Genomic DNA, 20711 nt, shown 5'->3' on the forward strand with positions numbered 1-20711 from the left:
AATCCCCATCATTGGTGAAAGAATATGTAGCCATTGTCCTTTAAAAATGGTAGATATTAATTTATTCAACAGTGTCTAATAAAGCTGATATAGAAAAATTCAAATTCCTGCTAAGGTGGATTTATTTGCAAATGTTTGAGGGGAAAAGGATATGGTTTTAGCTTGAATATGAGAACTTCTACTACATGGAACTGTGATGCAGGTATATGAAAGCCTTAAAGAGCTAGTTAGGAAACATTTCATAAATTATATATGTATATGCATATGTGTGTGTATATGTGTATGTATGCATGTATGTATGAGCAAGCATAAGAATAGTGAATTTTCTTTTTGTAGGAGAGAGGAATGAAGTGAAAAAACAACTAACATTTATATAGTACCTACTATAGCACATAGCACGTACTAAGTGCCAGGCACTGGGCTGAAGTGCTCTTTACAATTATTATCTTGTTTGGTCCTCACAGTAATCCTGGGAAGTAGGTGCTACTGTTATCACCACCATTTGGCATATGAGGAAACTGAGGCAAACAGAAACTAAATTACTGGGTCACACACAGCTAGTAAGTGTGTCTGAGACTGAATTTGAACTCAGATGGACTTGATTCCAGGCTTGGTATTCTAGCCACTGTGCCACCTAGCTGCCTTAAGAAAGGAAAAGATTTGTTAGAAGTTATTAGCTTGCTAGATTAATTTCTGAATCACGTGTTTGACTTGGCTGTTTATGTGATCAGTGGAAGAGAATTATTAGAAATTATATAAAAATCTAGACTGTAATTCAGTATTAATTTATCTTTAAAGTTCAACTGAATTAGGACTAGCTGAAGTGAAACACCCACATAATAACATTAAAGAATATTTAAATCATTCCCCATTGATTATAGGTTAGAGTTAGTGGATGGAAAACCTAATTTACTTTCAAATGACTTGGCATGCATGACACAGTTTTCTCCAAGTGTTTTCCCAGTGTCTGACTCACTGAGGTGGAATATTTAGCATTCAGACCAGTTGTGGGAGGGGCTCACCCAGCATCGACCCCTGTGTAGGGAGGAAAAAAGGGCCATTTTTTTCTTCCTTATTTGCAAATGAGTTTGTTTCAAAGAATTGCCTCCTTCTCATCCTACTTCACTCTGACGTTTGTATCTAAACCAGACGGTGAGGGCTCAATAGAGCTGTCTTTTGCTCATTAGCACTGGGATCTTCATCTCTTCTGCCAGTCCTTCATGCCTCATCCCACTCCTCAATATAGTTTTAATTTACCAAATTAAACTTCAGTATTTTATAGCACATTCAGTTAAGGTACGATTAGTTACTAGAAAACCATCCCTCTAGATTTTTGTTTTAGGGAATAATGAGTTATATATACACATACACACACACATATGTAAAATTTAAAGGTTTGCATTATTTCATGCACTGTGTAATGTAGAATTGCGTCTTACGGTGAAGGGTGACACTCTGGGATTGTGACAGTGTCCAAATTGGGGGCTGTGTAGTATGTGTGTGAAAAATTATGATGTATACCCTTTCTCTACCCTGTAGATGCATTTATGAAATTTTCCATGGCTTGACTTCTGATGTCTTTCAGATTAAAATGTAATTTGCCATATTTATATTGATAACTCACATTATGAGTTCATTTAGACCCTAGTAAATTGTTAGTAGCCTCTAAACTTTTCTGAGGGAAAGAAGGGAAGTCATCAATCATCCTTTGTATCTGTAACCCTTGATGATAACACATAGATATTAAATTAATTCCTTGATACCTTGCTTCTCAAAGTTTAATCAACTGATGTTGTATTGTGGAAATTGGATGAGCCTTGAAGTTCGTTAGCCTAAATGTATTTGGGTTTTGGTCTGTCCATTCTAAGCACTGGGGGAATGAAAAATAAGAGAGTGAGCATTGTATAAAGGACAATGAGGTGATGAGCCCAATCACAAAAGATCATTTTTCTTGGAAATAGTAACAAGGATGCTCGGGGAAGGATTGGGACATAATATGAAAGCCAATCTGAGAAGTTTAGGCTTGATTTGATTGATAAGCAGTTGGGATTCATTATGGGTCTATCAGTAGGGAGTGGTGTGACAAGATGAAAGTGATGTTACAGGAAGATTAATTTGTCCTTTATATACCATGCATGCCAGAGCAAGGAAAGACTAGAAGAAAAACAGTTAGGAGACAGTTAAAACTACGTAGGAATGAAATGATAAAAGTCTCAGCTAGCCATTAATGAAGATTTATAGTAGTATGTATACTTAAAGGTGAATTATCTCATTTATGCATGGTTCTTGGGTGTGCCAGTGGTGAGCATGAGAATATTTTCTGAATTAGACAAATTAAATTAAGAAATGCTAGAGTTTAATTTTTAGAGAGAAGGTCATGAATGTGCATTTATGTATAGCATCTGTTATGCGCAGACACCATGCCAAGTGCTTTTACAGATATTATCTTATTTGAGCTTCACAACAACCCTGGGGGAGGTAGGTGGTATTATTATTCTCATTTTACAGTTGAGGGAACTGAGGCAGACAACTGGTCAGTGTCTAGGGCTGGATTTGAATTTGGGTCTTGCTGACTCCAGGCCCAGTACTCTATCCATTGAATCCTTTGCCTCTGGCTAGACAACAGTTAAATATTATTTGAGGGAGAAGGAAGCTGAATTACATTTTTTCAAAAACTAAACTGAATACATGTATAGATTTTAGCCGTACTGCCTACAGTGTAATTGTTCTTCTATTTTTGGTTTGTATTACAGTGAACTTTAGCAACTGCAATGGAAAAAGGAAAGTACACTATGAAAGCAGCGAACCAGGAGATTTTAAGGTGGATGAAGATGGAGTGGTCTACGCAGCAAGGAGTTTTCCACTTGCTACAGAGCATGCTAAATTCCTGATATATGCCCAGGACAAAGAAACTCAGGAAAAGTGGCAAATGGCAGTGAAACTTAGCCTTAATCCGACAATCACTGACAGCCTGGTGAAGGTACTCTTTGCAAATCATCCTTGGTGATTCTATCTTAAAATCTGATTTTAAAAAGTATAACTTGGACTTCTTCCACTTATCTCATACTAATGGAGTACTAATACTTAAATAAATTTCAGACTGGAGTTGCCTCAACAAAATTTCATAGCACTTTATTTTAGCTTGCAATACATTTAGGCTAATTTTTAAGCATATAAAAGTTGTATTCAAAATATTTGTTTGCCTTTTGAGATTTATAGCTATATTTAAATTACAAGTAGTTGTTTCTTTATTTTTAAATTTCTTGAAAGCATTACAGTATTTATTCTAGCAGTTAAATATAACCACAAAATAAACAATTCTTTGCAAGGTATCATCCATCAAGTTTATTAGATGGGAATTGCAGATTTACAGCAGAAGCAGGAAGACATTCCTGGCAAGGAGTATTGGTTTTGTCTTGTTCCTTAATAATCAAATTGGAGAGTGTGAATTATTTATAATACCAACTAGACTTTTAGGAAAGCTATACTCCCTCTGGTGGAAACTGTTATGAATCAAGATAAAATAACTTAATTGTAGCCCATCAGTTAAATAAATAACTCCTTCACTAGAGTGTTATGATAATGTTTTACTGAATACAGTTTCTTTTAGTTTTATTTAGAAAAAATGAGGAGGGGAGATACCACCACCTCCCCCCAAACATTCTAAATTCCAGGATTTTTAAGGAGGGCTGAAAAACTACTTATGTGGAGAGATTATTTATTATGCATTTATGTATGTATTATACTTATACAAATAGGTAAGAATTAACCTTTGCTATCCCACATGACAATGACGAGATGTCTTAAGTTGACTCTAATTGCATTAAATATTTGTTAAGTGACATTGTTTTATTGGAGGAAAAGGAAGCTACTAACTGATGGCTTGAAAAGATATGTTTTTGTTGAGAAGGTTTGTGCTAGCCAACTAATGTACATACTTTCACAGAAGCAGCAAGTGATAATGGCTAAAATGTCTGCAGATACAGAAAGAAACAGAAAGAAAATGTTGGCACCCCACAGAGATTAATGTCTAGTGTGAAAAGTGGGTCATCTATAGCATCCATCATGGCTGACATAGGTTTAGAATAATTACAGCATTAATTCTGTGGGATTTAATAGGGTCATAAATATTTGAGACATTCCTTACCAGTATGTATTAAACTTCTCTTGGAACTCAAATTATATTTTAGCACACCAAGATTTAAATTTAATGTACAGTAGCACATTACCTGAACTGTGGTTCCAACTAATGAGGAATATATAAAGGGGAACAATTACATTGCTCAATATTGCTCAATATTAAGTCCTATCTAGTTGGTTTATTGAAACAGAAACTAGTTTACACATTTGTGGCACAGAATAAATGGCTTGTGATTCAGCTTTCAAATCAAATCAGCAGCATGCTCCTAACTCTTGTTTATTTATTGTTGTCATTTTGTGTTTGTTTTACTTTTACTGTTTTTATAGGGCTTTAGAGAGAAAAGGATTTTCCTTTTCTTACTCCTTGGCAAAATTGGATGCCTCTTTTTGTCTAGCCAATATATTTTGTCATAAAGTCACAGTTATGTGATAATACTGCTATATCTGAAGATATTATTTCCATTAATATCCATAGCAACATGTTACTTAATTTCAATCTTTTTTAATGCAAAGGAACCTCAAGAAGTTGAAGAAATTGTATTTCCAAGGCAGTTATCAAATCATAATGGCTATCTACAAAGACAGAAGAGAGACTGGGTCATTCCTCCAATCAACTTGCCAGAAAACTCAAGAGGGCCTTTTCCTCAGGAGCTAGTTAGGGTAAGTTAGCAAAATTTTAGAGCAAGATTGACAATTTTGTGGAAAAGACTTAAGCTTCTGTTTTAATTTTGTTTTTGTTTGGGGTGAGAGGAGCGGTCTATAGACCGTGGCAATATGCTCCCTTGCTGCATTTTTAAAGGATTTGTCTTCTAACTAATCAGTCGTTTTCCCTCCAAAACAGAAATTGAGGCATTTTATCAAGCCCCTAGTCAAGCTTTTCTAGTGGCTCCCCATTCCCTTTATTGATAAAACATACATGCCTTTGCTCATCATAATCTGGCTCCAGCCTACCTTTCCAGACTGCTCTCAAGACTTTACTCCCCTACAGATGCACTCTGTGTTCCAGTCATGTTAAACTGGTTGATCTTCTTGAGCTTGACTTTCCATGTTTTAACCTCTGTATTTTTGGACAGGGTGCACTGTATCCTCACCTTGCTTTTCAGAAGCCGTAGCTTCTCCAGTTCTCCAGTTCTGCTTCCTACAGAAAGCCTTCCCTGATTCCTGTAGTTACTTATACTCTCTCCCTTCTCAAAATATTTTGTATATATACAGTTTATCCATCTTGCATTATTCATCTCTGTCAAAGTCAAGTTCCTTACACTAGGATCCCTACCCTTTCTACTTGGGAAATAGATTGAGGAACAGGTGATTGATAAAATTCAGGTGGTGGTGTATTTGAGTGTATGTCAAAGGAAGCTTTGTATAGCAGTTAAAGTTTGCTTTTTAATTATTGTGCGTGAATTACAGTGGGTACAAAAAATTGCACATATTTTCATCTTTGCAAAAAGTACTGACCCATTTATTCAAAGAAAGTCCCTGGCTCAGAAATGAGTAATACTGTATTCGTTAAAGTGTAAACTTCATTTTTTGGTGTTTTACACCCTTCTCATTCTGGCTCTATCCTGACTTTCCAGATTTATTTCACATTACTTTTCCATACCTAATCTATGTTACTGTTTTCTATACATAACATTTTTCCTGTCTCTTGCTTTTGAACATTTGCACAGGCTGTCTCTCATGCTCTGCCTTCTCACCTCTGTCTAATTCTTTTCGTTCAAGGCTCAGTTCAGATGCCTCTTCTTCGCGAGGTTTTTCTTTATCTCCCAAATTGTTATACCCCCAAATTATTTTATTATGTATTTTGTATTCATTTATATGTAAGGGTATGCTGGTTAAATGTTTAGTAGCATGACATAACTTTTAAGTTTCATCTGCATTATTAGCATTTTCTCTGCCACTTAAGTCTAGACAATGAAAAAAAAAATTCAAGCTCTAATTTGTATTGTTTGCTGATTTCTGGAATGTAAATGTTCACAGCACTTCCTTGCATATGTATATATGTCATTTCCCCTTAATAGAATGTAATCTCCTTGAAAGCAAGTGTTTTCATTTTGTTTTGTTTTCATTTTGTCCACACACACACACACACACACACACACACACACACAGCCTAGCATATAGTATTTGGCACTTAGTAGGTGATTAACAAATACTTGTTAAATTGATTTGAAAATAAAACCTTCATGGCATAGTGGATAGAGCGCTGGCCCTGGAGTCAGGAGTACCTGAGTTCAAATCCGGCCTCAGACACATAACACTCACTAGCTGTGTGACCCTGGGCAAGTCACTTAACCCCATTGCGTAGCCAAAAAGAAAAAAAAAAGAAAAGAAAACCTTCAACTTTTCTGTTCGTGATTATTAAAGGCACTGATTATTGGTAAATCATTTGTGCTTTTTTTTTTGAATCCATTCTATTACTGTGTCAACACACAAACCTACATATGAAATAATTTTACATATCAGTTTTATGTCTAGAGTCCTGTCTAAAACATACGTCAACTGCTTGTGATTTTCTCCCTAGATGAACCCTGAGCAGAAATACCAAGTCAGTGAAGTTTATCTTTGGTGTTCTGCCATTTCCCTTTGCAAAGCTCTCTCCTACCTCCAGGTGCCCCCTTGTGATTAGTCTCAATCCTCCCAAGAGTGTTTGCATTTTCTGGCTGGAGTTTGTTAAGCCCAATGAGTTCCTTAATTTGGCATAAAATGTTTTTGGTTTTTTTTAGTACCTCCTTGTAACCCAGAAGGAAAAATCACCTTCCCAATTTCATTCTGCTCACATGCACAAATAGGGACCGAAAGTTGGTTTGACACTTCTAAAAGATTTCAAAATCCTTTTCTAAATCCCAGATACAGTGTATAAGGGATATTGACAGAACTTTTTGTTTTTATTTCCCAACATCAATTGCATTCCACCCCCTTTTTCCACTTGCACCTCTATCAGGCCCAACAGCTCTTACTGTAATATTTTTGTAATGACCTCATAGCTGATTTTTCCCTCTGAAGCCTTTCTTTACTCCAGTCTGTCCTAGACAGTGCTGCCAAAGTAGTTTTCCTGAATGCAGATCCAACCTTGTGACTCTCTACTCAACTCTAGTGGTTTCCCATTGTCTTTCGGGTGACATTTTAAACTCTTCTGTTTACCTTTTAAAACCCTATATAGACCAGTACAGGCCCCAACCTAGCTTTCCAGCCTCATTGGTCATATATGACTCTCCCTGCTGCATTGTACAATACAGCCAAACTGGTCTTCTCCCTGTTTTTCACACAAGCCCTCCCTCTTCAGTGCCTGTGTCTTTGTACTGGCCATCCCTCATGCCTGGTATACACTCTCTCCTTACCTTGAGATCATAGAGTCCTTCTGTTCCTTTAAGATGCATCTCAGGAACCTTCTTCTGAATGAAGCCTTTTCTGATCACACACACACACACACACACACACACACACACACACACACACACACACACACACACACACACACACACCCTGTCCCAACTACTAGTTCCCTCCCTCTTACACTGCTCTGTTTTTAACTATCTTATATGAGTTAGCATTTATTTTCCTTATATGTATGCTTTCCATAGCTATCTATGTACTTCTCTCTCCCATTAGAAGGTAAGATACTTGAGGGTTTGGGGGTTTTTTCCTCATTCTTTGTACTTATATCCTAGGCACCTAATTACAATGCCTAGAAAATAGTAGGTGCTCTGTTAGATTGGGAGCTCCTTGTCTTCAGGACCGTCTTCTGCCTTTAAATTTTTTTTTAATGTTTCCAGTGCTTAGCACAATGCCTGACTCATAGTGGGTGCTTAATAAATGTTTGTTGACTCACTTAATAAATTCTTCTTCAATGATCAGTGATTCAGTAAATGTCAGTATCACAGATGTGCATAGAATCTTTACTTCCAGCTTAAGCAAGAATGTTGATGAGCTTACAAATGATGATACTTGAAACAAGTATCATGGACAAACAACTGTGTCCAAATCATTTAAAATCTTATGATGAAGAAATATAACCCATTTCTGAGTTTAAAAATTACATCTAAGAAACCTCTAGAAAGGGAGGTGGCACTTTTGAAAAACCATAAACTTATAAAGTTGTACTATTATTACACTACTTCTGGGTAGAGTTCTCTTAGAAGTTAATACTGTCCTAATCTTCCTTGTGAAAATTGGCATCTTTTTTCAAAGTCTAACAATGGGGTACAGAGAAAGAGAACAAATATGAAGAGTTTCAATGTAGGTGAATTTTCTGTGAAGATATGGTATGAAAGAAAGAAAGTAGGAGAAAGAGTGAAAAAGACAGTAAAGAAGAGAGAAAGAAAGGGTGTGAAGAAGAAAGAGTGAAAAAAGAGTGAAGAAAGAAAAAAGAAGGAAAAGAGTAATTTTATACCTAGAAAAGGGCATGAAAGCTCACATAGTATACTTTGATAATGAGCTCATTTAGTCTCTTCCTGGTTTAATGTGATTGTCTTTCTGATCCCTAGATTAGATCTGATAGAGATAAAAATCTTTCACTGCGATACAGTGTGACTGGACCAGGAGCTGACCAACCTCCAACTGGTATCTTCATAATCAACCCTATCTCTGGTCAGCTGTCAGTGACAAAGCCTTTGGATCGGGAACAAATAGCACGTTTTCATGTAAGCTATTTGGTGACTGGTAATTGTAGATAACCTGCTTCACTTTTTTATTGAACAGTGTACTTTAATTTTCACTATTTTCTGCTAAGATTTGGTTTTCAGAGTTGTAATACTCAATTACAATTGTGTCTATTAAATTTCCCATTGGAGGCAGTGTTGTATAGTGAGTGGATAGAGTGCAGGGCTTGGAATTAGGAAGACCAGGCCTTAAATGCCACTTCTGACACTAGTACCTTTGGCATATCCCTAGAATTTATTTTAGTATGAGGCAGGGCCAAGAGCTGGTTTTAGAATCAAGAGAATCCTAGTTCTATTGCTTATTACTTGGGTGACCTTGGACAAGTCATTGGACTTCTCTTAAACTTCTTCCAGTTCCAGATTTATGACCATAACTACTAAGTTGTTGACAGATTGTAATTTGCCTTGGTGAAGGGAGTTCTAATACCTAATCTTCCCTGCCATGATGAAATCACAAATATCCGGTATATTTGTATTTTGAACTGAACATTTCCAAATTTTAATAGCAAAGTACATGTTATAAGATGTTTTTTGAGCAAAAGAAGTACCTAAGACTTAAAATATTTTTGTGTACCATGAAAACATTTTCTCTCCAAATTCTTATTCCTGCTTGTACATTTTCCATTACACAAAATATTTGATACCTTTTAAAAAAACATAGAACCCTAAAGCTTTATTGTTACTAAATCTGCTATATTAATATGATGAAAAGTTGATGGGAAATTTTTTTTTTCATTTTTGCTATGGATTCACAGTATTTTTACAACATAATATTTTGGTCTGGTCACTAGTTTTGTTTAAGTTTAGTGAAATTGTTTTGTTTTCTAATTGCTCTTACAGCTGAGGGCACATGCAGTAGATATAAATGGAAATCAAGTAGAGAATCCTATTGATATTGTCATCAATGTCATTGATATGAATGATAATAGACCAGAATTCTTACACCAGGTTTGGAATGGAACAGTTCCTGAAGGATCAAAACCAGGTACCTGAAAAGATTGGTGTTTTGCTTTCATCAAGAAAATGCTGTTTGATTAAGAGGTGACTTATAAAGTGTTTTATAGGTTACAGGTGTCTAATTTTATTTTTCTCTATTCTGGATGCTTTGGGCACAAATAGATGTAATCAGGAGGGGTAATATATGTGTTAGAAAATAAACCAAAAAAATATGATTATACCGGGTCAGCATGATTTTTTCCTTCTCTGAATTCTGATACTATCATTCATCATTTCAATAATATCATTCCTGTAGCATCAGCAAGTTACAAGAAACCGTAGAGGTTAATAATAACCTGCTCAAGGTGAGCTTCCACCATTACTTTAAAAATTACACCACACATAAAGATACCTAGATAGTATGTTATGCATTTGCTTTCTTGCTTACGCAGTTGTTTAGTTAACAAGAGGCTGTTACTAGGTGTTCTTTGAGTGACCTCATCACGTATCACTTTTGAATCCTCTAGAATAATTGATAGTAAACCCAGCTCATCAGCCACTAATACACTGATAAACTTGTTTGTGCAAAATTTGAGTAAGATTTCAGATGTCTTATGTTTGTTACTTGAAAGAGTCCTTCATTGACCACCTGAATCTCTCCCTATTCTACCTTAGCAGGAACAGAATGATAATAACTCGTATTTTTATAATGCTTTAAAATGTACAAAGTGCTTTCCTCATTTTTCAAGCAAAGAAATTAATAATTTGACTGCCTTGGAGAAAAGCTGACTGCTTCGTAGAGAGAATCGAATATGCTTTCAGCTGGTACTTTGCCAAAGTCCAATTTCTGGCCCTTTGTAACTCCCTCAATAGAGTAAAGAGTCTATAGAAAACTTGGAGTTAAGAGGAAATATAAGAAGTTAGCTTAGATCAGTTCTCATAATAGCTTTGTTATTTATTTGAATTGAGATATAGAAATAAATTAGATATTTCAGTTTTTAAATATAAATAGACTCCATAAACAAAAATAAAGTCTTTGATGAAATGTTATTTTGGATTTTCTGTGTTGCTCCTGTTTCAGTAGAGGCAGTAGTGGATGGAATCCTGGGCTTAAGAGTCAGAAAGATCTGAATTCAAATCCAGCCACAGATGCTTCCTAGTTTTGTGACTCTGGAAAAATTGCTTAACGTTTGTCTGCCTCAGTTTCCCTAACTATAAAATGGGTACAAAAATAGCACTTACCTTGGTTGTTGTGAAGATCAAATGACATAATATTTGTAAAGTAATTGGCATAATGCCTAACAAATATAGGAGGTACTTAATAAAGGCTTATTCCCTTCTCTATTAACATGTTAATCAAAAGTTGACTATAATGGGATTATTTTTAAATAAGTTTAAATCAGCTGGTCTCTCTTAATTTACCTCTTTTCAGATAATTCCATTTCCAGCTAGTCATGATTGACATGAACTCCCCTATGTTTTTTCTCCCCTAGTGCTAACATGAAAAAAAATGTGGGTACATAAATGAGCTACCGGTACCTTCTGGAGTTTTGGAAAACTGTCTTATTTATTCCATTCATTCTTTCAACAAACATTTACCCTCTGAGTCTTACTTTAAAAGAACTATGACACATGACTCTTAAATTGAAGTCTATTCTAAATATTGCTGCCTGTGTAATCTGGTTCAGAGTACTTAGATGATGACTTACTTCTTACTAATTAGGATATAGTACATTTTAAAATTGGATGGTTCAGCTACTGAAAAAAGAAAAAATGTATAAGGCATACCTGAAACTTAAATAAAACTGCTGTCCTTTTTTTCAAATGCACTACTTTAATGAGATTTTTTTAAAGTTTAGCTTAAAATAACCCCTTTTAAAACATGGATGTAAAGGAGAAAAAAAATCATTCATGATTTCTTTATATGTGTTCATATTTCAGGATGTTAAGCCTTGTTTAGGGAAAAAAAACTTAACTCATTATTTTTAAAATGTTTCATTGTTTTTTTATTTGTACAGACATAGACTTACCACTAGATCTTGCACACTTATTGTTTATATTTGTGTTGTAGATTTTTTAAACAACTCTGTGACCCTGGGCAAGTCATTTACCTCTCAGAATTTGTTTCATCTATAAAATGGGTATAAAACTCATAGTACTTATTTCATTTCCTTTTGATGATGGGATATGGTACATAAGAAAGAACGCTGAGTTTAGAGTAAAAAAGACTCGTGTAATACCCCTAGTATTAGTTACTTAAACTCTCTGGGACACAATTTCCTCATGTGTAAAATGAAATGGTTGGTCTAAATCAGTGGTGTCAAACTGAAATAGAAATAGGGGCCACTAAACCCTACAGAAGGATCCCTGGGGGGCTCGTATTAACATAGAGAACTACACACGAACAATATCTGTGTTCTATTGTATCTTTATTTATTTTGTTAAATATTTCCCAATTTCATTTTAATCTGGTTTGGAGGAGTCCTGAGTTTGACATCTCTGGTTTAGATGATCTCTAAAGTCCCTTCCAATTCTAAGTCCTTGATGAACAGATAATAAATTTGGCCTTTTTTTTTTTAAGATTGCCTGAGGAAAGGTAAGAGTGCACAGAAGCTTTTAAGAATGTTGCTATCTTGTAAAGCAGTTTCTCAAAGACATAAATAAAGTTGCATTTTTTAAACTAATGCAGTACTTTCCATTTATGTCCTTATTAAAGAGTTAAAAAAGTTTAAGTAAGGATAAAAATTAAGATTTCTCAAAGGAAGTAAATTGGTGTGCGCAGCTGAAGGCCATAGATTTCCTGCAATCCTGGTTAACTGGAATTAACTATTTCTCTGACATCTGTTCTGCCTTTAGGAACTTACGTGATGACAGTGACTGCAATTGATGCTGATGATCCAAATACCCTCAACGGAATGCTGAGGTACAGAATCCTGTCCCAGGCTCCAAGCAGCTCTTCACCCAACATGTTTACAATCAACAATGAAACTGGAGATATTATCACGGTGGCAGCTGGACTGGATAGAGAAGTAAGCTGACCCAAACCTATTTTATTCTAAAAGTTCGCTTCTTTTCACAGGATCTAAAATGCCAGTTTAACTAAGTGTTTGCCTTTTGACATTCTTTCTCTTCTTTTCCAAGGTTAAAATGTTTAAATGAGTAAAAATCTATATGCCAACCTATAGATAATTTTATATTTAAAGTGCATTTCTTATAACATCTATGTTAATCTTTCTGTGTTTAAACTTGTTGTGTTTGGGTTTTTGGATAGGGTGTGCTATGATGAATTAAAGTAAAAATGATAGTAAAATTTAAAATAGTGAGAAATTAGGGGCCGTTTTTAGCATTTTAATGTTTAAGATGAATTTTAAAGTCATTTCTTGATATTTTGTGACAGTGCACAGTATGAGAGTATTTTATATCTGATTTATTTCAGAGAAGAATAACTACAGTATTGGAATTTGCTTTTTGACTTCAGTAATAAGTTTTGAAAACTACTATTTTGTTCATTCCACTTAGTAGTCTTTTCCCTTCCCACAATACAAGTTGTAGATTGTCAAAGTAATCAAAGCAAAGGCACGTTTTTAGCTTGGGTGGATGTTTTTGTGTAATCCTATAACATTTTTGAAAATTCTTACTGTAGCTTACATTTGAAAGCATTGAGATATCATTGCAAAAAATCCCTAGTATCAAGAAATGAGTATTATGGTTAATTGAAATGTTCTATACATACCCATATACACATATCTGTATATATCGATATAGACACACATACATATACACACATTTATATACACATATCTACTTATCTATATGTAGATAGTATATGAACATGGATATGTGAACCTTCAATCCTAACCCACCCAGTATCCTCATTACCTTGCCAAAAAGCACACAAATAAAATCCGTCTCTGGTAATTTGTTCATATATTTTTTTTTCTGTATAGAATAGTCTTCTGCTTTTTCCCCTTCCGAAATCGTTCCTTTTTTCAAGGTCCACCTCTAGTTCCACAACTGCTGTTGCTCTTTTTCTTTGCCACTCAGGCCCCCAAATTGATCTCTTGATTTTTTGGACTTTAATATTTATTATCTGTATTATTCGCTTTTTTACTTAAAGAACGATACAAGGTAGAACATAACTAGCTTTTTTCTCTTGTCTACCCAGCTCTTCCCTCTCTTTGAAGGCAAGGCTATGTCTTATTCTTATTTTGGAACTCCCTTCTCACCTGCTAAAAAATCTTGCACAGTCTTGAGGTTATAGTAGGTACTTGTTAAATATTTGTCAAAATGAATTGCTAGCATTTCAGTGAATAAAATACAAATAATATAACTAGCTATTATATCATTTAACAGAGTTGATGATTCAAAAGTACTTTAGGATTATAGAGACTTGGGTCATTATGAATACAAATTATCAACATTTATTTATCAAAATGTCAGTAAATAAAATATGATAGATAAATCAATTTTTCATATGGAATGTATCACACAAAATCTCCTTAAAATAGAATGGTTTATAACTGTTAAGAATATCAAGAATTTGGATTTCACGGACTTTTTTAATTGACATAGTAGCATTGATTTGAACTGGATGAGATAAAAATTTTACAATTTCAATTATATATATATAATATATACACACAAAAAAATGAGTGCTAGAGAAATTTATAAAGTAATAGGAATCCATAAGAATTACAGTGTTCACTGCTAAACTTAGAGGAACATTTAATGTAAAATATATGCCTATTAAATTGTACCTATTAACATCAAAGTGCTGAAGATTCTTTTTTGAAGAATGTCTTTGTGTTAGAAATTGTTGAAATGCATTTAGATTTTGTAATATTCCTTGCAGTTCTGTTATTTTAAATCAGTATGACATTTTACCTGTTTTCTTGTGAGAAATACTGTTTTAGTTGATAAACATAGGCAGAATGACACTTTAAAAATCATATTCTTAGTTATTTTCTCTCAAATGCCAGCTAATAGGGTTAGCCATCTATCTTAATCTCACGAGTTTTAATGTATTTCTGTTCTTCATAGATAGTCTTTGGTTTTAACATACAGACATAAGATTCTAGCTTCTTTAATCACAATATAATCTTATGATGAATCAGAATTTTAATGTTGGAAGAGACCCTTGGAAGGTCGTGTAATCTAATGACGTCAAGGTACAGATAAGGAAACTGAGGCCCAGAGAATTTCAATACTGTGCTCTCAAGGCCACATAGTTAATCGAACAGCCAAAACTGAACCCAAATCTCCTAAATACAAGTTCAGTGATCTTTATTTTACATCGTATTGTCTCATCACCGGTCAGTTCTAAAACTGGAAGCATGTTGGAAAGTAGAAGAAAGGATTAAAGGGAATCAAATTACGTGGTTCGGAGAATAGAAGGCTGCAGTGGGACTTTTATCACAGGGTATTTGGTAACAAGTCATTACCAAAACCAGAAAGGAGGTGAGACTGAACAACTGAAGTTATAGAACTTGGCTAGGTATGAAAAGAATTTCTTGAAAGGAATGTTATGTTAAGGAACATTATAAATTCTTCTCTGATATTCCAGTATTGAAACAAAATTCTCACCCATCTTTGATCATTTATGGCAATCCATGTTGAAGACAAGGGGGATACATAAGTTGGTTGACATGTTAAGACTTTTTTCCAGCCTAATGGAGATTCTTTGATTTTTTTTTTAAAGAAATCAGTTTCATCTTTCTCAAAAGCAATTTCAGTGTCATTTTCCCAGGATACATAATTCTAACAGGTAGAACTCTTAATGATTGTACTATTTTCAGTAGATTTCTATTATAGGGAAAAGTCTATGCTTTAGCTCCTTTAAACCTAAAATCACCAGGCTAGATGTGATGTGAGGGAAAAAGTTTCCCCATGTCCCTGAGTGCTCTGGAGATGTTGTCAACTAGAACTTAAGTTCTGAACAGCCATATGGCTTTATTTTTACTCTTGGTGATACAAAGATATCAGCCAGGCATCTATTTTTGCTATACTTAGAGCAGTGATAGCTTTTTCAAAATCAATTGCCATCTCCCTAAATTATATAATTTGTTTTGAATTGTTAGTGTAGAATATAGTATTTAAAGACCAATGGACAGACCCCTTGAATTAAAGAACATCTTGTAATGCATTTAGAGAAAGAGGAGATTGTCCAACAAATGATGTTGTTCTGGAGACAGCTCAGACTGAGCTTTCAAGCCAATTGTTAAATTTTCAGTGTAAGATTTTATATCTTGGACCAGGGTTAGGAAGCTTGCGGCCTTGAGGCCATATGTAGCCCTCTAGAGCCTTGGGCGCAGCCTTCTGACTGAGTCCAAGTTTTACAGAGCAAATCCTTTTATTAAGGGGATTTGTTCTGTGAAGTTTGGATTCAGTCAAAGGGCTGCACCCGAGGACCTAGAGGGCCACATGTGGCCTGGAGGCCACAGGTTCCCCACTCCTGCCTTGGACTTTAATTAGCAAACACTACAAATCAGGGTTTGATGCATTGTTTTGTTAATGGTCTAGACTTAAGAAAGTGATGGGGGAAATGTTAATAATGCAACTTAAACTTAAAAGTGTATTGAGCATACTTTTTTTTTTGAGAACCAGTTGTTAAACATTTATTAGCACACTCCTAAACAAAGCATAAGAAATTTTGAGGGTACATTCTTTTGTAAAGAAAGTGTCCTTTTATAGCTTACTAAATTGAAATGTCAGGATTTGAAAGGAGGTTAAAATCTGAGTGGCTACTTACCACTGCTTAGTTCTCTCTTTAAAAAAAAGGTAATATTTTGTGGTATTAAAAAAAAATCCACTCCCTTCAAAGATTCTTTACAAAGTAAGTAGCAATACACTATGTCTCCATTGTCTCCATCTAGCAAGAAGTTTGGACTTTTTAATGTTTTTTTTTTAACACTTCATATATTTTCTTTTTTTCTGAGAATTCTCTTCTGTTGCTGCAAATAACAGCTAACAAAAGTGACATTTCAAAGTCATAACAAATGCTTATCTTCATGGTTTTCAGCTGGGAGGCTGAACTGAATTCCCTGCAATAATCTTTCACTAACCATGAGAGCACTAAGCTGAAACGGCACTCTGGATTGGAAAAGGAAGCCGTTGAGAAATGTTTTAACCTACGTAAGCATTATAGTGAGATGTTACGGGTTAAGAAAAATGAAAGTGGCTCAGCCAGCTGTGTTCCTGTCTTACTTACATGAACAAAATGGGCATTTCCTTTCCTTCGAAAAACATTGAAGTAACACAGACAGACTTTTGGGTGGGCAGATGACTTAAGAACTTAGTCTATGAGTTTTGAATTATCCTCTTCTTCTCCCTGCCCCAATGACATCTAAAACCAGTGTTGCATTTGGGTCTCTTCTGACAGAGCTATAACTGTACCTTGAGAATGGGACTCAATGTGGCAAATGCATGAAGAAATAGGGTGCTGAAATTTGCAGTTTGAATTTAGACTGAATGGAAAGGGGAGTTATGTTGTTTGAAATGCTTGGGTATTATGAAAATGATGAAATTTCCTGTAGTTTTCCCTTGCCAGTTTACAGAGCTCCAGGGAATTCAGACGTTTCAGCTCTACTTTTAGGAATAGACTTATTGAATTTTAGAACTGGATGGATAAACTTACAGATCATTGAGGTCCACCACCTTATTTTTACAGAGGCCCAAAGAGGTGAAATATTTTGGCCAAATTCATATGACTAGTAAGACACTGAGCTGAGACTAGGTCCCAAATTAATCTGACTTGTAATTTTCTGCTTCTTACATCACAGAATCCATACTGCTCTGTCTTCCTAACAGGAAGCTTTGGCAGGTATACCAGTGACCTGATAGATCACTTACAGGTCTTTAGGTTTCCCCTGGATATGTTGAGGTTCAGTTCATTTCTAATTTTAAACTTCATTACAAGTTCTGAAAACTACAGACTCCCTTTAAATCATGATCATTTGCATCCCTAGCCAAATAACTCCAATCATTTACTAGGCAATTAAGAGTAATTTCTCTGTAGTGGCACAGATAATAAAGAGAAAGGTGAGCCACTAATTTAATTTTGACTCCTTTGAAAGCTATGTGACCTATTTGTAGCTATAAGTAATATGTACTAAGAAAGATTGGAAAAAGCATTTGATCTACTCCAGACATATCTTACACCCTGTCCATATTTTTCTTTTTTCTTCCTCACTTTATGGCTTTTGGGTTATCATCATTAGTGTTGTCAACTACATCTAGGCCTTGAAATGGTAGACTAGAAAATGAAATTGAAATAAATTGATTTTGTTGGTTGCTCCTGGTTTTGGTAAATTGCAAATAGAGGGAAACCTCGTGAAAGCAAAGGCAAAGTGAAGTTCAGGATTATCTGGTCTTCACACAGGTACATGATGCTTTCCTCCTCATATATGCTGTGCATCAAGGAATGGAGGTATATTTATAACAATACAAACACCACTTGAGGCAATTCAAGTGTTGTTAACAAGAGTGAATAAGACCATAAACTCACTGTGTAAGACCATATATTCACTATATAGAATACATATCACCTTGAAGACTCAGGTTGTCTAACTTATATTGGCATCCTTATGTGTTTTTAGAAAGTACAACAGTATACGTTAATAATCCAAGCCACAGACATGGAAGGAAACCCAACATATGGTCTTTCAAACACAGCAACGGCTGTCATCACAATCACAGATGTCAATGACAACCCTCCTGAGTTCACTGCTATGACTGTAAGTAGAGTTTGATATTCAAAGAAGTTTATGTTTGCAGAACCATTACTGAGAAACTTTGCTACGTGTTGTAAATGCATTCACTATATTTGGAATTTTCTTGTTCCCTGGAAGTAGCAATGATATTCTTTATTACCATATCTTTAAATAATGTTGAAAGCATCAGTTTTCTGGTAGGTTCCAGGTAGACCAGTTAGTTACATGCCCATGTAGCATCTTAGAAATGGGGGCCCATCAGATTTTGTCCCCTTTAAATGAAGCAAAGTATTTTTCAGGCAAAATCAACTCCCTGACTTTGATCAGACCCCACAGTTCTTCAGCTCGTACTTGAGAATTATTTCTTCATTGTCCACTTTTTAATATAATTACTAACAGTGAAATTTGAAGTCCAGGCTGCCTTCCTTCTCAGCCAACTCCTCATTGCTTAACACTCTACCAGACCATTCTCTCTGAAGTTAAGTAGTTATATATTCATAACACCGTCACTGATTTTTAATGTAAGTTTAAATAAAAGTCAATTAGGAAAGTAAATCAACCAATTAAAATGTCATCTTGTCTTTGGAAGTCAAGTATAAATTATTTATTTTTATTATCTGCACTGTGGATTCCCTCCATTAGTTTGTGTTATCAAGAATTGATTGTCCTGCAAAATTTGGGTGATATTTTACATGTTGTCCTTCATTTATCTAGGTCATTAATTTTTGACTGGGAATTGTTTCTTTTTGTAGTTCTATGGTGAAGTCCCTGAAAACAGAGTAGATGTTATCGTTGCAAATTTAACTGTGACAGACAAAGACCAGCCTCATACGCCTGCTTGGAATGCAGTGTATAGGATCACTGGGGGAGATCCCACAGGGCGCTTTATTATTCAAACTGATCCAAACAGTAATGATGGCTTAGTAACAGTTGCGAAGGTAAGCACTAGTCCATTTCATTAATATTTGGGTATAATGTGTGTATAAAGGCCACACTGGAAAATGATTTAATTTTTGAATGAATCCTAAGGAATCTGTCACCTGTCTTGAATCTCACAGCAACATATATGTGTGTGTGTGTGTGTGTGTGTGTGTGTGTGTGTGTGTGTGTGTGTACACAAACACACAAAGAAAGTTTGTCATGTGATGGAGTCATACCCTACTTATATTTAACTTATGCAAATTCTGCTATGTGAGAGAAAGAGAAGTAACAATTTAAGTATTGATCCCATTCATTCCAAATCCTCATCTGCCATTGTTCAAATCCATTTCTCCAGCTCTCACTCACTGTTACCTTATTTCTGCTCGATACATTCCCTAACCCACTCCCTTCAACCTCCCCCTCTCAAGCCTCCCACCCCGTCCACTGTACTCTCTGGAATGCCTTCTTCATAGGTAACAAATTAAACCTTTTCCTTTCTTACTCCTTTTTCCTTCCATCTTCTTGTGTTCACTAAGACCTGGCTCCCTCCTGTCTACCCATTCCAGGCTTGGCTACACTTTCACTTAAAATTTTGACCAGCTGGTCATGATGCCAATTCCAGGTCCTCCCTTTGTCCCATTATTACCCTCCTTTGAGGCTTATTCAATTCATATTTATCACCCAATCGAGATTCTTGTAGCTGTTGTCTGTAGACCCCTAGGACTTTTTCTCTTTCCTTCCTCAGTTAATTCAGTGCTTAGCTCACAGTTCTTCTTTCATCTCCAGCTGTCCTCATATTAGATTTCAACGTATTGATACCTCCTCAAACACTCTAACCTCTCTATTCCTCAACTTAGTCGTTTCCCATGACCTACTTCTTTTCTACCCCACCACAACTATTCACAGAGATGGTTGTACTCTTTACCTTGACATCACCCATGAGTCTGCTGTGTCCATGTTCATGAATTCTGAATTCATTTGCCATATTATAATCTACTGTCATTCCACCTCCCCCCTGCACCATACAACTCCAAATTTGTTCTTCAATCCTTCTACTCTTCAGTTGTACCCTAGCTGTGACTACACTCTCTTCCTGTTCCCACCTTGACCCTTTGTTGAATCAGTTCAACTCTACACTGCACTGTTCTCCCAAATCCCTTGTCCCTTTATCCTATTGAAGATCTTGCCCTGCCAAACATCAGTGTTGTATCACTCCCCACAAACCACTGCTTTCATTCCTCATGTGCTACTGAATGAAGCTGGAAAAATCTCAAAACTATACCGAACAGATTGTCTACAGATTTATGTTACTTCATCTTAACTGGGCCCTCACTGCAGCATAGCACTT

At 35.4% G+C, this 20711-nt stretch overlaps 1 protein-coding gene across 1 annotated transcript in view; it reads left to right on the forward strand.

Moving 5' to 3' along the window:
* The window catches only part of CDH2 (cadherin 2), a 259793-nt gene that overhangs the window by 185751 nt on the left and 53331 nt on the right, over positions 1–20711 (forward strand). Inside the window, exons 3-9 of the mRNA XM_020992563.2 lie at positions 2754–2980; positions 4654–4800; positions 8625–8780; positions 9639–9783; positions 12591–12763; positions 18329–18466; positions 19195–19380. Of these exons, the coding sequence (XP_020848222.1) occupies positions 2754–2980; positions 4654–4800; positions 8625–8780; positions 9639–9783; positions 12591–12763; positions 18329–18466; positions 19195–19380 (1172 nt within the window). The remainder of the gene's footprint in view (positions 1–2753; positions 2981–4653; positions 4801–8624; positions 8781–9638; positions 9784–12590; positions 12764–18328; positions 18467–19194; positions 19381–20711) is intronic.

Source organism: Phascolarctos cinereus, unplaced genomic scaffold, assembly GCF_003287225.1.
Source record: "Phascolarctos cinereus isolate Bilbo 61053 unplaced genomic scaffold, phaCin_HiC Scaffold_4;HRSCAF=312, whole genome shotgun sequence".
NCBI classification, from domain to species: Eukaryota; Metazoa; Chordata; class Mammalia; order Diprotodontia; family Phascolarctidae; genus Phascolarctos; species Phascolarctos cinereus.